The 18,745-nt window shown below is 43.4% G+C and overlaps 1 protein-coding gene across 1 annotated transcript in view; it reads left to right on the top strand.

The window, feature by feature from the left end:
- Positions 1 to 18,745, top strand: part of ND-B16.6 (NADH dehydrogenase (ubiquinone) B16.6 subunit) — a 33,592-nt gene that overhangs the window by 1,055 nt on the left and 13,792 nt on the right. Inside the window, exons 2-3 of the mRNA XM_075685397.1 lie at positions 7,310 to 7,388; positions 12,662 to 12,733. Coding sequence (XP_075541512.1) covers positions 7,310 to 7,388; positions 12,662 to 12,733 — 151 coding nt within the window. The remainder of the gene's footprint in view (positions 1 to 7,309; positions 7,389 to 12,661; positions 12,734 to 18,745) is intronic.

Here is an 18,745-nt window from a genome sequence, read left to right as displayed (position 1 = left end):
CGGCGCTGTTTACTAATGTTCCACACTCGCTGTGCCTGCCTTTGGGAATATGCTGTTGCAGGCTTGCAATACACTCCCACCAGTATGCTGCACCTTAAGAGCTTTATCCACGTTCTTAGTGTGCTCATTTAGGCACAAAGCAGGAACAGCACACACTGTGTGTAAGCCGCTCCAAGATTTCCTACCTACCTGCAGGCTCCCAGCCCGGCTAGCTTCCTGGGTGGGTTGCTTGGTGCAATAGTGATGCTTGGCACACATAAATAGCCAATAAATGTAACGAACTTACAGACGCATCGCTTTCTGTCAAGCAGCCTCAGCCATGCAGTTAGTTGCCATCTACCTTAGAAGCAAGGTCCACATTTCTTGGTGTCGAGCATACACAATTGCTTTCTCTTTCTTTCTTTCTTTCTTTCTTTCTTTCTTCCTTTCTTTCTTTCTTTTTCTTTTTCTTTTTTGGAATAGCCACTAGGTTGCAACCCAGAACACTCCATCTTTAGCAAAATGTTGCGAAGAGGTAACGGTGACAGTGTTTGTACACCTCCTCGAAATAGTTGAAAACCCTTGAATTTGGAAAAAGAAATTCATGGGCCCTTAAAACTAACTGAAAATATATGTGCTCTTTGAATTCTTTGAAAATGGGTTGAGGGCAACTTTTGATCATTCGAAGTAACAAACTGCATAGGGCCAATGCCATGGGTGCTGTTTCACTGGAAACTATCCTAGATATTTTCTTTTGAGAGTGTCGCTGAACGATTTCAATGTAGTGTGTACACAGCCACCGACAAAAAGCTTGTTTCAATTGCCGTTACCATCGTGGAGCTGCACAAGCCAGATCAAGAGATCAAGGCATGCAACTTTTTGGTTCTTTAGCTAATTTGTCCATACCGCAGGCATCATGGCTCTACGTTTGACTCAGAGGCTCTAGAAATACTTCGAGGAAAGTAAGCTTCAGCCGTTTGGTTTTAATATGACAAGTATCTTTGGCTGTAGTGTCTTTGTCACGCCAGAAGGGGGCGAACATCATTAAAATGGGAAACTGAATTTAGAAAAGCCATCTGAAGAGCTTGAAGCATGCACTCAGAAGCTGCTTAGCTGTAAGAAATTACAGCTGTAAAGGAGATATCACTATTCTTCAGTGTATACTTGCGAATAAGGTTTGTTTCCCCCTGCTTAAAACTTTGACCTTTGGCATCCTTGAATTGTCCTTGAATTCCGAATCAAATGCTTGTACAAACTCTGTGATAGTGATGATTTGTTCAGAATTATGTCTTTTATAATTTAGTTCTTCCTGGACATTCTCGTTATTTTTAAACTATATCTTTAATTTGCCTGGTTCGCTGGCAAGTCAATGATCAGAGTGTGAAAAGAAAAGCAATCCCTAGTTAGTAAATAAAAAAGCTTATGTGTGTGCTTGAGCCAGCCATTGCTGGCCCTCCTGGACAATAAACGTGCTCTGTTAGATGTGACTATTATGTTATTTTGATGCCGGTGCGTTTTATTGGGTAGTGAGGTGATGGCGTGTAATTATGCACAAGCTTGCACAAGAAGCTTGGCGTTTCTATAAAAGGCTTGTTTCCAATAAAAAAAGATGTCAATTGATAGTCCATGCATGGGGGAGAGGGATCTTGTCGTTTCATGTCTCCCCTTCATTTCATTACTAACAATGTAGTAATTGTAAATCCCCAGTTACCTAAGGGGTGTTGGATCTCAAGGTTGTGATTTGCCTATACAAGCAGCCTGCATGCTGCCAGATGGCTCACTAATTAGATTTTTAGCATGTGTTTATAAATAGTGACAAATAAAGGTGGATAATCTCCTTTGGGATAAAATGGTGCAACGCATTCAACTTACCCAAAGTCTGTTGAGGAGTTTCGGCAGGCCAGTTTACTTCCAATTTATGCCACTAAAAAAGTCCCTCAGACTGCAAAATGGTAACGAACGTTAAGGTGACTAAAAACTCACTAAATTTAGCACATTTCTGAATATGTTACCAGCACTGGCATGCACACATTTCTCATTATTTTTTCCACCACATTGTGCACTTTTTCAAACCACATGACTGCAAGCAATCCACCAAAATGCCCAGGCAGAGGCTCTCACTTGGCATTCACATTGTTTTATTTCAATACCAATTATATGAACACGCCTTCAAAGGCATACAATGCATTTGGCTCTGCCAGAGCCTGATCTGCGCTGCAGGAGCCCAGGCAGCATTCTGGCTTCCACTGCTTCCTGGAACATTGCGTGCACACACAGTAGGATTTCTGAAGAACAGTGTGCATATTAACACTTTTGGTGCATGCACTGGTCTGAGTGGAATAGATAGGAAATGTCAAGCAGCACTGACAATCAGTGACAGTTTTCCATTGGTCTCATCTCATGCACAATCAAGATTCCACACCTGTAACACGACTGCCGGCATTCCTCGTTGCGCCAGAGTTGTGGTATTCTTATTACCGATCAGGGCACTATTCCTGCTATGCAACAGCAGTTGTTTCCAGAAGAACTTCAGTTTGGCCTAGTTGGTGTTTGTATTTGTGTTCTTTTCCGCTGTCCCCATCTTTATTTGCGATCAGTATGATATGTAGTTGTCTCCCATGCTGAACCACGCCTTGTCGCCTCCACGTATTGTTAGAACACTGCACAAGGAGCTCGAGCACAATGCTAAACCTTGATATCAGTTTCAGTACTTCGCCTTCCGGCAAAACTGCCACTTTCTTTAACAGGCTGCAGTTGAAGCACATGCTGGTGAACATGATGGTGGCCTCCAGCTATCTCCCTCCCTCATTCATGTCAACTAGCCTTGGCAGCTTCTCATATGCAAAGCTTGCCTCCTCCTAGAGGTGCCACCTCCAAACATGCCATGGTTGGACATTCCTGAGCTGCTGGTCAGGTGCTGTGGTACTTAGGAACTGCATTATAAGGCCTCACGGTTTAGGCATTGCAAACAAATGCAGTGAGTAGAACATACAGTGACAATCACGTTCGCTATTGCACCTACATACGGCATGAGAATATCCGCAAATGAACGAAAGTTCGCATGCCAATCCGCAGTGCCTCAATGTCTCTAAGATAACGCTGTTGAGCATGAGGCCACGGGTTTAATTCCTGACTGCGTTAAGCAGAACACTAAATGGGAGCTATTTAAGGTCAGGATAAAAATTAATCGAAAGCCCTCCAACAAGCGTCTCTCGTAACCCACCGTGCAGTTTTGTGACCTTAAACCCCATAATTTAATTTCTCAGATCACTTACTCTCCTTGCCAGCAGCGACAGTGTTGTAGTTGTCACCTACCAATGTCATGCTATCCACCTGCTACGCAAGGCATAGCCAGTAGTGACACGCCGCACACCAAGAAAAAACCACAGAATGGGGGGGCGGGGGGCTAATATTGGCGACTTCAGCGACTCCGCCAAGCCCTCAACTCATTTGCGATGACAGTAACAGCCTCTCACAGTGAACAATGCACCTCTTTTAAGTGTAACATCTTTGATATGCGCACACTGGCATTTTTATCCACAATGGCCTTTGAAATGCATGCACTGATGCCACTCCTTTCAGAGCCTGTGTGGGGCATGGAGTCGCACGCAAGTTACCAAGTGTCAATGCTGCACAAAGCATAATGGTTAGCGCATGAGCTGCTAACTGCACACGTTAACAACCCACTCTGGAAGCTCAGTGGCATTGCGCGGCTGAGCTCAGTGGCAATGCAAGAATGCCTATGTACCATGCATAGGGTGCATGTTGAACAGCCACGTGACTGGCCGCTTGAGGCACTTTGTGTGTATTCACAGGCTTCTTTCACGCTCGTGTTTTTTTATGTATCACATATTGAGCAACAGGTAGCTGTATTGAGAGTTTTCATGTCGCTCTACAATTTTCTCAGTGACACTTTTAATCTAATTATATTTGAGAAGGTGATTTACTAATTAATACTGATTGTCTAATTAGGCAGGATGACAAAAATAATTTGAGTATCTCCAAGGGATGGCAAACAACTATATCTTGGTTCGGTCCAGCTACGTGGCATTCGCATATTTTTAAACTCTGGCTAAAATTAGCTGGGACACCCTGTATATATATTTTTTAATTGTCAGTTTACTTATTTCTATATGACATCGGAAAACTTTGATTTCATGATGTCTCGATAGTGTCAATGACGCCAGATCCATAATTTAGAGACGACTTTAGTATTAAATAAACTGTTGTTATATGTATAAAACTATTTACAGCATGTATTTGCAAAGATACAGAACATTGACAGGGAAATATAAGTGTTTCCTAACCTTTGTACTTGTAAGTGTGATTGCTTTATGTGCAAGAAGTGTGTGGTGTAGTTTCTGCTGTTACAAAAAGATGTCAGTACTCCTCTAAGGACTCTCTTCAAGTGTGTTTGAATTATGTGCACAGATATTCTCACTTCAGTGCACTGTGTAAAGTATGATCAGCAAAAGTTCACATAGCCTAGAAAAAAGTGCCTGTTAAACCAGAGCTGGTCAGTGTTCTTACCAGATAGTGAATTTCACTTTGCACAAGACAGTTATGTTACATCACTGGCGCACCGTTTATTTCATTTATTGTTACCCTCAGGGCTTGACAGCATTACATGTGGAGCAGGCACTAGCAAAATGCAAAAGCAAGTTAAAGGAATAAAATTGCAAACAACTGAGAAAATATGTAAATTACAGAAATAGTTCAGCGTTGGAACATGAGTAGTACAGTGTATGATGAAAAACTTACTTGCAACTTAAAAAATAAACTGGTGTATTTAGAAAATACGAAGGGTCAGTTATGTTCTGAGGGAGACAGTGCCATTCAGTGCATGTTTTCGGCAGAAAAGATTCTGAATATGTTTTGGCTTTCCATCATGGCACATCAACCTTCTCTGCATGGTTGACACATGAGGAGACATATGATGGTGTTTTTATTTAAAAAGGCTGACCGTAATGACTGTGGTAAAATGCTTTGTGGAACAAACAGGTGAGATAACTGCGAGCTTGTTGGGAGTAAGGGTAGATTAAGCTCTGACTTAATGTACAATACACTAGGCATACCATTGTAGTTAAATGATATTGAAATGTGTGCAGCGATTCTGTGTTGCTTCTAGTTAGTTAGCTAAAGTGGTGCCAACTGGGCTTTATATTCACACTGCCGACTCTCCTGAATTTTTCGTAAACTTTATGAGTTTGGGCCCATCTTACAATTTTGTGGATGTTGCATCAAGTTTTATGAAAAATTTGTTCTGTTTGCAAAAAACGTTTCGCGTGTCAGTCCCCATATCTTCTGTTGCGAGCCTTTTGATAGCGAAAGATTGCAAGAGGGATCCTTGTTTTGAGCATGCTAATACAAACAAGTTCTTGAAGCAGATGAAATAGGCAACAGATAAGTCGCTGAAAAAGTCACTGTGATCCAGAAACAGCTTGGTGCTTGTTACTGTTTGCTGTTCCAAGGTTGCTGCTACTTGTTGTGCTACGTCTAAAGTAAAATCCTCATCACTGAAGTGCATATGTATCCCTGAAAAGGTGTGTGCTCAAGGCAAGCTATAAAAAAATTGAGTGTTATCATAACCCCCCTCTTTTCTCAGGGTAATTTATGACAAATTGTAAAGTTCACAGGTTGGCAGGCATGCATATCGCTAAAGTGTATTAAAGAAGCAGGCAAATATATACTGACAGATAAAGGTGTTTTACGTAACTTGAACCAAAGATTTAAAAAAGTGGTTAGCTGCAGCTGAATGAAACCAGCGGCATATGGTTTGCAGACACGTGGCGCTCCTTAGAGTATTTTTTATATTCCGCTTAATTAGTTGACTAAAATGAATTATGCAAAATTTTTGATGTTCACTTTCGGGCCAAGTGTGTTTCGTTGCGTTGAAGAGGGGATTCAGAAATGACTGATCAAATTTTTTATGGCAGCATGCATGCTGCATGGGGATTTTTTTCGCTGTTTAAAGAACCCACGAAGCATGAAATAAAATCACGTGACTGCGCTCGTGCGCTATCGTATTGCAGCACTCTCGACCATGCCTCGTACGAAGGAACCGTACATGTGGACCGTGGTGAAGTGAGCCACCACAGTTCTAGGCATCGGCTTCTCGGTGCGTCAGTGTCTTTGGCGGTGGCACACTGAAAGGAAGCGACGTCGTCCCTGATAAGTGATGGGCTCTACACATGGTTGAGAGCACCGCAATAGGATAGCGCACATCCTGCTTTTAACATCATCATCTTGCTGTCCCACATCCTATTTGTTGGACAGTGTTTTGTTGCCAAATGCCTACTCTTTGGTGCCGAATCGGCTGTTAACTTTTTCTGGCGTGGTCGCATCACCTTCAAAAAGACTTGAGAGGCAGACGGCAAAGCCAAAGACTGCCACGGTAGAATGGTGCGTTTGCATGACAAAAGAGCAATTCTGGTTAATCACGTGAAGGCAAGCAAACAATTTCGCTTTCTGGACCACTATAATATAGCACCCTTTCTAGAATGCTCAACCCAATGCTCATACTGTTTCCTTGATCCAGCTACAGTGAACTTCTCAATGCATTGGCTAACCAGTCCTTACGGCAAACACCATACGGACCACGCCATGTTTATTTTTACTTGCTTTCTCGTGCATGTGGTACTGGAAGCACATAGAATAATGCTGAAATGCAAGTGCAGATTTACTCAAGAGCTCTGAAAATGGTTCCCCATCATATAAACAAAACTCTAAGTAAACATTAAATTTCGTTTGTGCCTTTGCCACTACCCCCTCGCCCACCTCCTCAGCCCCCTTGTCCCACTGCTTGCCACTTGCTGCTTGCCAGAAGTGATGCACCAGAACCTGCAGCTCTGTGTCATGACCTCCAAGATTAGGTGCTGTCCATAACTGCCCACGAGACGCTGAAAAATCTCGAGAAGCGAGTTACTGGGATTTGTGTCGTATCAGCTAACCACCGGGTGCATGCATCATCTGCTTAGGTGCTTTTAAGGACTGCTAAACAGAAAATTATGCAATTACCAGTGCTACAGCTTTGGCAAGATTGCATCAGTAGTATATACTACAGATCTGTAGCCAATTTACCCAAAGTAAAATTTTGTTGCAGCTGAACTTTAAATCCAAATTGGGGTAATGCAGGGCAGGCATTTCTTTTTTTTTTTAGAACACATATTCATCAAAGGGTCCATTGCTTCCATTTTGTCCAATAAGATAAAGGCTGTTGTAGAACTAAATGCTAAAACAATGTCTTTGTCAAGCTCTCATAGGTGTTAGTTTCTCTTCGTTATATTATGCTCCTGTCAAAGAAGTACCACATTTCCCCCATTTTTTTCAGGGTACAGGCTGTTCGGGCTCTTTGCAGTTTTTACCGGCTTCTCGTGGTACATGCTGAAGAACCAGTATGTTAGGAAGAAGTAAGTGTCCTTATTTAATCCTATAATGCTCAAAACCTTACACATGTTTAACTACGCCACACTATAGATTGACGAAATGTGTGTATCTATAATTCGTTTTTTCTCACATTTATTACATTTATTATCTCAGTTCGACAGAAGATTGCAGTATCGATAATTTGCAGGGTTGTTGCAAGTGCAGAATCTGGAATTGCTTTGTGTTGATCAACACATCACATGTTAGTCGAAACAGTCCTAATTTACACTTTATATACTTGTCTAGCAAGTGTTATCACAAGCTTCTACTGTGAAATAACTACAATTCGGCTTTGTCCTGACGTAAGCTGCCCTATAGTCGCATGCAATATTGGAAAACACGCCATTTAACATGCTAATGCTTAAAGTAAAAGCAGAAAACTGTTTATAGCATGGTCCACTCTTGAAACGACCACTCAGCTAACACTCCAGGTGCACTTCCACCGTCGTCAGCATCATGTTCCGTATAAAGTCCAAGTGCGACAATGTCGTGGCGATGTGCCGTATGTTGTGTGTGCGAGTGAAAGCTGCGAGGGTGAGCTGAGGATGGTGTCTCAATCTCACGCACACGAGGAAGTAAGGCGGGGAGGAAGCGTGCCGTCTTCCATTGTGTGCAAGGCACCGGGCAGGAAGGAGAGGAGAGGACCCGCTGAGGTTGCTTAGTGGCTATAGCATTGGGCTGCTAAGCACGAGGTCGCAAGGTCGAATCCAGACCACGGCAGCCGCATTTCAATGGAGGCAAAATGCGAAAACACCCATGTACTTAGATTTAGGTGCACAGTAAAGAAGCCCAGGTGGTCCACATTATTCTGGAGTCCCCCACTGCTACCTGCCTCATAATCCAATTGTGGTTTTCGCACGTAAAACCCCATAATTAAATTTTAGCGGGGAGGGGGACGGGTTCTACTCTGGCAGCGGCTGCGTATTATGTGGCTGCTCCGGTCCTATCTTAAAAGGGATCTGCGATGGGGACAGAATGTAGATGCGCCGAAGGCTGATAGCGTGTCCATTGTGTTCTCGCTTCTTCATTCACACTGAAGCGAGAGGCAGCATGAAAGTCAATTCGCTCGCTGCTGCCGCGCTTCCTCACACCAGCATTTTGACAGCAAGTGTCTGCGGCCATTGAGTGAGATTCGTTCATGTTTGCCTGTGTGCATATGACACCATGCTTGTTAATTTAGTTAGTAAGCAAATGTTTACAATTTTATATGGCTGATAAACTACTATCTTCGTATAGCTGTCTAATAATTTGCTATCGCAATCGATGCTTCACCTTTCAGGTGAAACAGCGACTTTTTAAGCATAAAATGCTTTTAGCTCCCGTTGTTGGTAACCTTTAAGTTAACTTGAGCCAGAAGCCAGAGCTGTTATCCGGACACTGAAAGGAGAACATCCGGGCAAGTTGCAAGAACAAAAGATCATCTGGGCAACCAGTCAAAACTTAAGAAAATGCTGTCTCTGGCCCCCAACCCTTTGTACAGGGCCACATTACATATGCTACTTACTGCCCAAACAAGTTACAAAAAATATTACTTCCAAGTTCTTCCTAATATTTGTTCACAATATCACTCAAGCTGTAACTTCTAGTACGCTGAAATTTTATTTGTGATTTCCAGTAGCGACGTTCAAAAGGCAGATACAGGACACCATACACTTCATTGTTATCTTTTGGCGCTGAGACAGGGTTGCCTGTGCTCTTTGAATGCTAGCAGTCCATGAGTTCCACAGCACGGGTTTTGCATCCCCTCAAGAGATGGCACCAGGCTGCATGGCACCTCCTTCAAGTGATTTTCTTCTTCTAGCTGGGCAGTGTGCTCTGTCTCCCTGGCGTCTTTCGCTGCTTGTCATGCCGCCTTCAGTCGGTTTTTTCTTCTAGCGTAATTAATGTCACAAGGAAACTGAATAATGATCGTTATTCTGAAAAGTTCTGTATTCTAAAATTCGTAGTACTGAAATATTTTTACATTGAAGCTATAAGAAGTCAGCAGTAGATTTCTGAAAAGTTAGTTAATCTAAAAAATTGATTAATGTGGTGTTTGTAGGAATGAGGTTTCATTGTTGTAGACAGCTGTACGAAGTAAGGATAGTAGCTTCATCGGCCGCATAAACTTGTAAACATTCACTTACTAACTAAATTAAGAAGGATGGTGTCACACACGTACAAGCAAACATGAGCACGTCTCACTCGATGACCGTGCAAACTCGCTATCGAAACGCTGGAGTGAGGAAGTGCGGTAGCAGGAGCGAGCAAACTGACCTTCATGCTGCCTCTCGCTTCAACGGGAACTAAGTGCTGAGAACCCAGCGTGGCACACCTAGACGCGTAGACTTGGTCCCCATCACAGATCACTTTCGAGATAGGTGCCATGTGGCTGCACTACACGCAGCAATTGCCGGAGTAGAACACCTCTCTTGTTTGAGCCAGTCCAGCATGCAATTTTTGGGAACTCGAAACACCCATAATGGTGGCCCAATTTCCATCCGTCTCCGCACACATGACCACCTTCCTTTTAATTGTGGCATCATGATGAACTCCGTTGTCTTCACAGTGGGCACTTCCATGCTGATAGAGCAAATGCAGAAAACGTGGACAGACGGTGGACAAACCTAAGCACACGCTCTGCAGCACATGGAGGAAGCTATGGCAGCTAGGCTCGAAGCGCATACAAGGTGGCCATTTTGAAATGCCGATAGCGATGCGGTAACGCAGGTTTAGGGTCGTACTCGATTCTAATGCACATGCAATTTTTTAACTGTTTTTTATCGGGAAAGAAGTGCGCGTTAGATTCGAGTGAATACGGTATTCTAAATGTGGCCCAAATCCAGGATTCACTGTACATCAGACATCGCTTGCAGCTAACTGGTTTGGCCAGGAACCCTTTCTGGATGGCGAAGCCATTGCTGAAATTATCTAAATGCCATGTTCCTTTCTTTTCTCTTTCTTTCATTCTTTTCTTTCTTTGTGCACTTACATTGAAACACATAGCAATGGCATCAAAAAGCTGTTTCTTTAAAACATTAAGGATTACTCATCTTAAACTTCTGGTTCATATTTTTCATTTTTTCATTTATTATACCCCTCAGGGCCAAGGGCATTACAGAGGGGGAGTGGTAAATACAAAAAGAAGACAAAGACAGTTGGTTACATGAGTGTTTAAATGGCACCTGTATGTACAATATTAGCTAAGGCTTCACGGAACTGTTCATAATTAATAAGGCTTACAATTTCAGCGGGAAGATGGTTCCAGTCACGCGAGGTTCGCGGCAGGAATGATTGTGAAAAACTTTTAGTGTTGCATGACAAAATACCAACTTTGTACTGATGATCAATGCGACGGGATACATAAATTGGATGGGGGATGAGGTGATCTCGTAATGTATGGTGATGGTACAACTTGCGGAAAAGGGCAATACGAGACACTTTTCTGCGAGATGCCAGCGATGGGAGGCAAAGATTAGATTTCATGTTAGTTATACTCGCTGTGCGGTTGTAGTTAGCAAGAATAAAACGTACAGAGTTATATTGAACCATCTCGAGGTCAGTGATTAGGTTTTCATGAGCAGGGTCCCATACCGGAGTCGCGTATACGAGTTTGGGTCGTATTAATGTGTTATATAACAAAAGTTTAAAATTAGTAGGTACGTTGAAAAAGTTGCGACGTAGGTAGCCAAGCATGCGATTAGCGTTTTTGATTATGTTTTCAGTATGAAGAGACCAGTTTAGGTTAGAAGTGATGTAAACACCAAGATATTTATATGAAGAAACTGATTCCAACGACATGTTGTTAATGTAGTACGACGGTATTGTAGATGTTTTCCTAGAAACACGCAAGACTTTGCATTTGTTAATATTGAGCTCCATTAACCATTCATTGCACCAGTTCCCCATCGTGGTGAGGTCTGACTGAAGTAATTCAATATCGTTAGCATTGGTAACTTCTCTGAAGATGACGCAATCATCAGCGAATAGATGGATATGGGAGTTGATAAGCGAGGGAAGATCATTAATGTAAATTAGGAACAGTAGGGGTCCAAGGACGGAACCCTGTAGAACACCTGAACGGACCTCTGTAAAACCAGAGTTAATGCCGTTAGCACAAACAAATTGCGAGCGGTTGAGAAGAAAACATTCAATCCATTTCAAAAGGTTACCGTCTATGTTAAGTTGTTTTAGTTTATGAAGTAATAGTTTGTGACACACCTTGTCGAATGCTTTTGAAAAATCTAAGTATATACAATCAGCTAGTGATGATTTGTTAGGAATATGGTGTAGTGCATGTGTATATGATATTAATTGGGTTTCACAAGAGTAAGATTTCCGAAAACCGTGCTGTGCTGACGTAAAAAATGAGTTCAATTCAAGGAAATTAACCAGGTTAGTAAAAATAATATGTTCGAGCATTTTACAGCATGTACTGGTGAGAGAGATGGGACGATAATTATTAGGGGATGTTTTGCTGCCGGATTTATACACTGGAATCACTTTGCCTATTTTCCACTCATTAGGTAGCGTACAATGGTCAAGGGATTGCTGGAAAAGTTTGGATAGTATAATGGAAGAATAATATGAAGTGTTTTTTAAGAATTTCGAGTTAATACAGTCTTATCCGGGAGCAACAATTATGGAGGGCATGGTAACATAGTTACGGTGCTGTGTACTTGGCATATGTGTGCTGGATGTGGCTGTGAAATTTTCTGAAAATGTATGGTTTAGTATGGTGGCAGAAAGGTCAGAAGGAATTGGAACACCGCAAGAGTCTGTTAAGGCAAGGCTGTTGTCAGTCGAAGGAATAATTGCACGCCAAAATTTTTTAACATTAGTGGAAAGCATTGAAGGGAGAACCTGTGATTCGAAGTGCTTTTTGGCATCTTTGAGCGCTTGCACATATGCGTTTGACGCCGCAGTATACGATGCCCAGCGTTCAATTGTGGGTGAAAGCTTTGCAATGCGGTAGAGACGCTTCTTTTTATTTGATAAACACTTGATGTAATTATATAATGTAGTTATAACTATATATGTTATATGATGTAATCTGAACAGTACTTTGTTTGTGAATGGTTTGTAAATACATTTCCCTATTTTGAACCTTTCAAATGCGCCATTGTCAGCTTTCAACATGACAGCAGCATGTACCTAATCAGTAGAAAATGTTTGGTGCTTGTCATTGGCACATTTCTGTGAGCTAAACATCTGTGTTCAATGATTGATAAGTGCACTCTACACTTGATTTTTTTTTAATTATGTATTTTTATTCCAGGTTGATCGAGATTGAAGCTGCTGATGGGCATAATGCACTACAGCCTCTTCTGCTTGCTGAAAGAGACAGAATGTGAGTGTTAATTGTTCACAGCCATACTTTGAGCATTGCTGCTCCTTGCACTAAAGAGCATCAACAATTACTTTTCAAATGCATGCACCAGTGCGTATGCAGGGTTCTCCCCATGGTGTGCGGCAGTGGTTCTGCCGGCTACCACTCCGGCCAACCGCCCACCATGGCCCACCTCTCAGGCTTCAGTTTTTCTTTACTTGGGGATGACTTTCTGTGCCTATGCAGTGGAAGCTATGAGCACGAGGAGCCGGCTTCCACAAGCGCGCTGTTATGTAAAAGCATGGACGCCTGTGGGAAGCAGCCACACACGGTCACGAGCCAGAAACGCAGGCCAGGAAGCTGGCGGTAATCACAGGCAATAGCGGTACTAGACCTCTAGAACACTAGCGATGAACACTGTAGCAATCCGGGGCGCTTTTCTGAACAGTTGGACCTAGAAGGGCGTGCTCTAGCGGCTTCACATATCGCATTAGCCAATTGTTCCCGCCGCTGCACTCAACTTCATTTCTCAGCAATCGAAGCATGTTTCTTGTTTCGACTGATGTCGGCACCTCTCAAGGTCCTTCATCATTGTCGCCATCATCTTCACCGACCCCTCCGTTTATAGCCTTCCCAGCGATTTCAGTGTTGGTAAATTCATCTGTCACTGGTGTGTTCACATAGTGCATACTCATGAAAGCACTTGTCACTTTCTGTGGCACTGTTCTCAGTAAGTCTGTGTTACGTGCATTGCATAAGATAAAATGCTACACAACGCACACAGCATGTGCTTTGTTGTTCTACGTTATGTAGAATAGAAAAATCTGTGCCGCGTACATTACGTAGAATACAATTAAAATGGAAATTACACCTGTTATGGTAAATCACATGCATTGCATAAAGCGAAGAAAGCGCATGCTATTTTGCAAGGCCTGCTGCTGTGCATGTCTCTCCCGTTACATGACATGCCACATTGTTGCTTGATACAGTTATGCAGCTAGGTTCCCGGCTTCAAATTTGGGGAAAGCATCCGCTTTGTGGTAGGCTACAGGTGCCTTGTGCGAAGCTTGTTAAACGTTCTGGTGAAGCTTGTTAAATGTTCTGGTGATGGAGTTCTTGTTCCATTCTCAGTCAATATTTCCAGGTAACCGCAATTGGGTCTAAAAATACTTCGAGATGAAAGGTAATAAATACATGGCACTACACTTAAATCTCATTATAACAAAGTCGAAAGGGTGCTAAATTTTGTTCATTATAAGCGTTAGTTTGTTATAGCCACTGAGTAATAATTTGAGACTAATTTATTGCACATGAGTGTGCACTTACTACAGGTAAGCCATCGCTGAGGTATCAGCTCCCGTCGCGGCTGAGTGGCTGCGTCCGCGGCAAGTGCTAATCGTCCTTACCGATATTGCACACAGGGAGAAACTGGAATCAAACACATAATAACTGATTTTATTGCTTTCGATGTCGATGGCACAAACCTTTCATGTTGACTGCCCAAAATAATCGGTTATGCTTCGCTGCTGTGTCTTCCTTAACCGAAGGACGGCCTTCTCGGCAGCAGCAGCTATCACAAGCCCATCTACACCATCTTCGTGGCCGCCGAAGTAGCGGCGAAGCAGGTCCACCGCGTCCAGCACCTGGGACGATGTCGGCACATCGTAAGCTCAGGGCAGAGTGTCGTTGAACCCTGCGGCACCTTCATCGTCACTTCCTTCGTGCTGCCAGGCAGCAAGCACAAAGTCATTGTCTGTCAGCTCCTCCGTTGCCAGAACGTCGGCATCCACGCTCACATAGTCGCAGAAGGTTTCACCTTCACACACGACACCGGCATCGTGGAGCACCTTCCGTGACGCTAAGGCTTCGTCTGATACAGCGGCACCACTGGGTAAGGCTATTCGTTCCATTGAGTCGTCGGTGTCAGGATTGCTTTCATTGGCAGCAAATTATGCACATCGAAAGCAGTTTGCAATGGTGCTGGCTGTCGCATCCATCCACGCCTTATTAAGCATCTCTATCGCCATATACAAATCGACCTTCGTGTCATTGTTCAACTGCATGTTTAACACAAGTCAGTCTATCACCTGCTTCCGGTATCCAGGCTTAAACGGCATTCTCACGCCTTGATCAATGGGCTCTATCATTGCCGTGCAGTTCGAGGGCAAGAACCAAAGTTCGATGTTGGTCAGCGCAGCAGTGGTGTGGTGGGCAGCACAATTGTCCAAGAAAGGGCATATCTTGCGGTTCTGCTTCTTCAACTTCTCGTCCCAGTCACGCAGCCATCCCGCAAAAAATTCCCTTGTCATCCAGGCTTTCCAGTTTGATAAGTACTGCGGTTGAAGTCGCCTCTTTCCTTTAAAGCATCGTGGCGATGCGCTTTTTCCTGTCACCAAAGGTGGCATCTTCTCCGATTCGTTCATATTCGTACAAAGGAGTACAGTGACGCGGACCTTACTGTGTTTTCCGCCGTGACAGAGCTCACCCTTTAATGATAGGGTCTTCTGTGGTAACATTTGGTAGAAGAAAGTCGTTTCGACAGTGTTGAACACATCCTTCCCTTCATACTTTTAAAGCAGAGGACCAACATTAGCTATCACGCATGCCGTTGCAGTTGAGTTTTCTTTGTGCCTGGCGCAACAGCCCTAATTATGGCTGCCTTCTGAACCAAGGCGATAACTTTCCGTTTTAGCTTCAAGCTGCTGCTGCTGCTGCCATTCATTTCTCTGTCTTGAAACTGGTGACACGGTGGAAAAAGCACTGACGGACAGCATACGAAACAACACAAACAAAGGCGCGCGGCACTCGGCTGGCAGTGCGCACTGCACGCAATGGACGGAGTGGCTTGGCTGCTTGGCCAGCTTGGCTTGGCTTGGAGCGTTGCCGGATGATGAGAGGCTGCTACGGGAGATTTGAACTGCCGCATCGTAGGGCCACTATGCGTCGCGCAATTTAAGAAATCTATATGTTGTGTACAAAGCGGCTTGTTAGGCGCGATTTTGGAATGAAGGTTATTCGTTATATCCGTTGACCAACGAATCTTTTTTCGTTAAAACGAAATTTTAAACACATGGGTTTCTGTGGGGACTTTCAAGGGGAATTACAATTCTTTCGTTATATCCATTATTTCGTTATAAGCTGTTTTGCTATAACGAGATTTAAGTGTAATGGGAAATGGTTCCCTGCTGCAGAAATTTCGAGTTAAACATTTTTCGAGCTAGCATGGTATTATTGTATGTACGGAGTGCAGAAATGTCATTATTGCATTTTTTATTGCTCTCGAACGTCGATGAGGTTGTCATTATTCAGTATGTGCCTTTGACTCGCTTCATAGAAATGTGCAAACATACACAGATATATACATTGATAGATGGCCCCTGGAATATGCGTGAAGTACGCTAAGAATTTCAACACATTTAAGCTTCTTCACACCCAACCCCTTCATTCACCCTTCGACGTAAAATGTCATTGAGGGGCTTTAATTCGCACAAGTAGTAGCGACTATTACAACCGGGAACTTTGAGACTTGTCTGGCTTGTCCTGTCACACTTCTGTCATTTTGGAACTCTCCTGTATAGTCGACTTCCATTAATTCAACCCCGACGGGATTGATGAAATCGATCAAATTGTGCAGCAAGTCGAATTAAACAATATGCAGAAAGATCACTAGAACACGCTGCTGATTCATATAAAAGTACTTGCCCGATTCTAACGTACACCTACAGTCCAACTCGGCTGTATTGAACTCGCAAAAAAATGCCTATCAGTTCAATATAGAGCATAATTCAATATAAGCCAGCTAAAGAATGGTATGTCATAAAAGTATGTGCCATTTGTAAAATCACTTCATTGATAAAACAGCTTAGTTTCGCATGAAATAGTCCTGTATTTGCTTCTGCTTGGGCAGTTTTGTTGCCCGCTACGCATGCACTTCTCCACATTGTCTAAGGAGTCCGAGCAGCTGAGGCTGCAACCTTTCACATTGGCGCAGAAGCGCTGGACTAGTGCGAGTGCATCAATCACCTCGGCGGACGTGGGCAAAGGACCGTCATTGCTTTCCTCATTATACCCAGTTTCACTTGTGCTCGGTACGATGTCGGCAATGTAGTCTTAGTTTTAGGGCTCTCCCGTAGTCGCAACACCATCATCTGCACTCACAAACTCTTTGACCGTCAATTCGTCAACAGCTTCCGGAAATTCTAACAGCTTGGTCCAAATTTAGGCAACACCAGCAGCGGCTTCGTCACACTCATCAGAAGCCGGCACATGGAAGCCGGCATGTCTGAAGCAATTTCAGATAAACCACTTGTACATGGCCGTGCGTATGTGTCAGGCGCCACGGGCACTGGTTTGCGAGTTTGTCCGCTTTAGCCCCGATCTCCCCCTTATTCTTCAAGATTGTGCTGATAGTGCTCCTCGGAATCTTGCACGCTGCGGGGCATCCGACGTCTCACCGCGTTCAACCTGATTTATGATGTTGAGCATTACTGCGAAAAGCGGATTCTGCCACTTCACCATGGCAACACTGCAGGAGAAGACCCACAAGGAGCAAACACTATGAACCCGAAAATTAGCGAGACAACTCGCACTTGCGCCATCTTGCATGATGAGGGCACAAGAGCCTCTGATTGGCTGTCTGAGCAAGCACTGTGGGCAGGTCAGGATCATTTTTTGCAGGGGGGTGGCGACAGCTCGTTTGACACAGCGCGGTCACGGTAGGAAGAGCGGTATGATGGAACCATGCCGCCGGGTTTCCCTTCACTGCGAGGGAAAGCCAACTTGTGGGGGCACTTTTCCGCCACGTGACATTCGATATATCGGGAGTCGCTGCTATTTTTGTTCGATGTAAGCGTAACTTTTGCTATATGTACTTATTGTAACTATACCGTGTTCAGAAATTGTTCAATATAAAGAATAATTCGATGTAAATGGGTTCGATATAGTCGGGTTCAACAGTACTTTCCATGTGTGCTGAGCAGAAAACTAGCATAGAAATGACATTGAAGCTCCTAAACAAAGTAAAAATATAATGTGCACCTGGTTTTTTTAGCAAGAAAAATGGGCAAGGGTCTGATATTTGTTGCAGAATGGGTGCCCGTTATTAAAGTCAGATTTTCTACAACACAAACCTGCTATGCTGTAAAGCATGCAAATACTCTGAGGGCAGTTTTGGTTTCATGTCCAATTGCACCACGGTGGCAATTCTCAGCCCTATTCTCTCTAACTCTTTCAGGGTCGATTTTTTTCGCCATATGCGACCGCCCAGGGTTGATTTTTTTTTTTTTTTTTCATATTCCAAATTCTTCTGAGGGACCTATTTTGAAAAAAATTTACCATAATTTTTCTAGGGTGACCGCAAAGTGAGAAAAAAATATTTTGCATTGGTATATATGTACTCTTTATTCATGAATAACAACAATAAAGAAAGGAAATAAACTTATGAGAATTAAAAATTTGATGTATTGTTTTAGTTCAAGGCTTAGAATATGCGCACACGAGAATATTTCCCAAGTCTCAAATGCTCCTGCTCTTACACTAATATTTACGTCCATAGCCTAATCGAACTGCGTAGGTGAGCGCACCCTAAAAAACTGTGGTTGTGTGCCCGTCAGCGAAACGTGTGACAAACTTCCGCTGATCTTCATCTTATCGTCAACCAGAGGCAATAAGATATTGCGAGTCTCCCAAAAAAAGAAAAGAAAAGGAAACGCATACACAGCGGCATCCTTCCTATGCTCACCACTGTGAGCCCTAAACGAGCGAGAAACAGGCAGTTGCCCTTTGAGCGATTAGTAATGAGATAGCCATCAGTTTTGCGAGCGCAAGAAACCGAAACCGCCCGCAGAACAAAACCCAAACCGCCGCCCGCCCGCACACGCACCAATGCGCGAGCAGTAGTATATAGACGTGCCGGAGCAAACTAGCTCTAAAACAAACCATGCAACGAAAACCCAGAGGGAAGCGTGAAAGGACAATTCCCTGTATTCCCACATAGTGGCAGCACATGCCAAGAAAGAAAGAGTTAGGAAATTG

This window comes from Dermacentor variabilis, chromosome 3, assembly GCF_050947875.1.
Source record: "Dermacentor variabilis isolate Ectoservices chromosome 3, ASM5094787v1, whole genome shotgun sequence".
Classification (NCBI taxonomy): domain Eukaryota; kingdom Metazoa; phylum Arthropoda; class Arachnida; order Ixodida; family Ixodidae; genus Dermacentor; species Dermacentor variabilis.
This window is presented reverse-complemented; position numbering and strand designations above follow the sequence as displayed.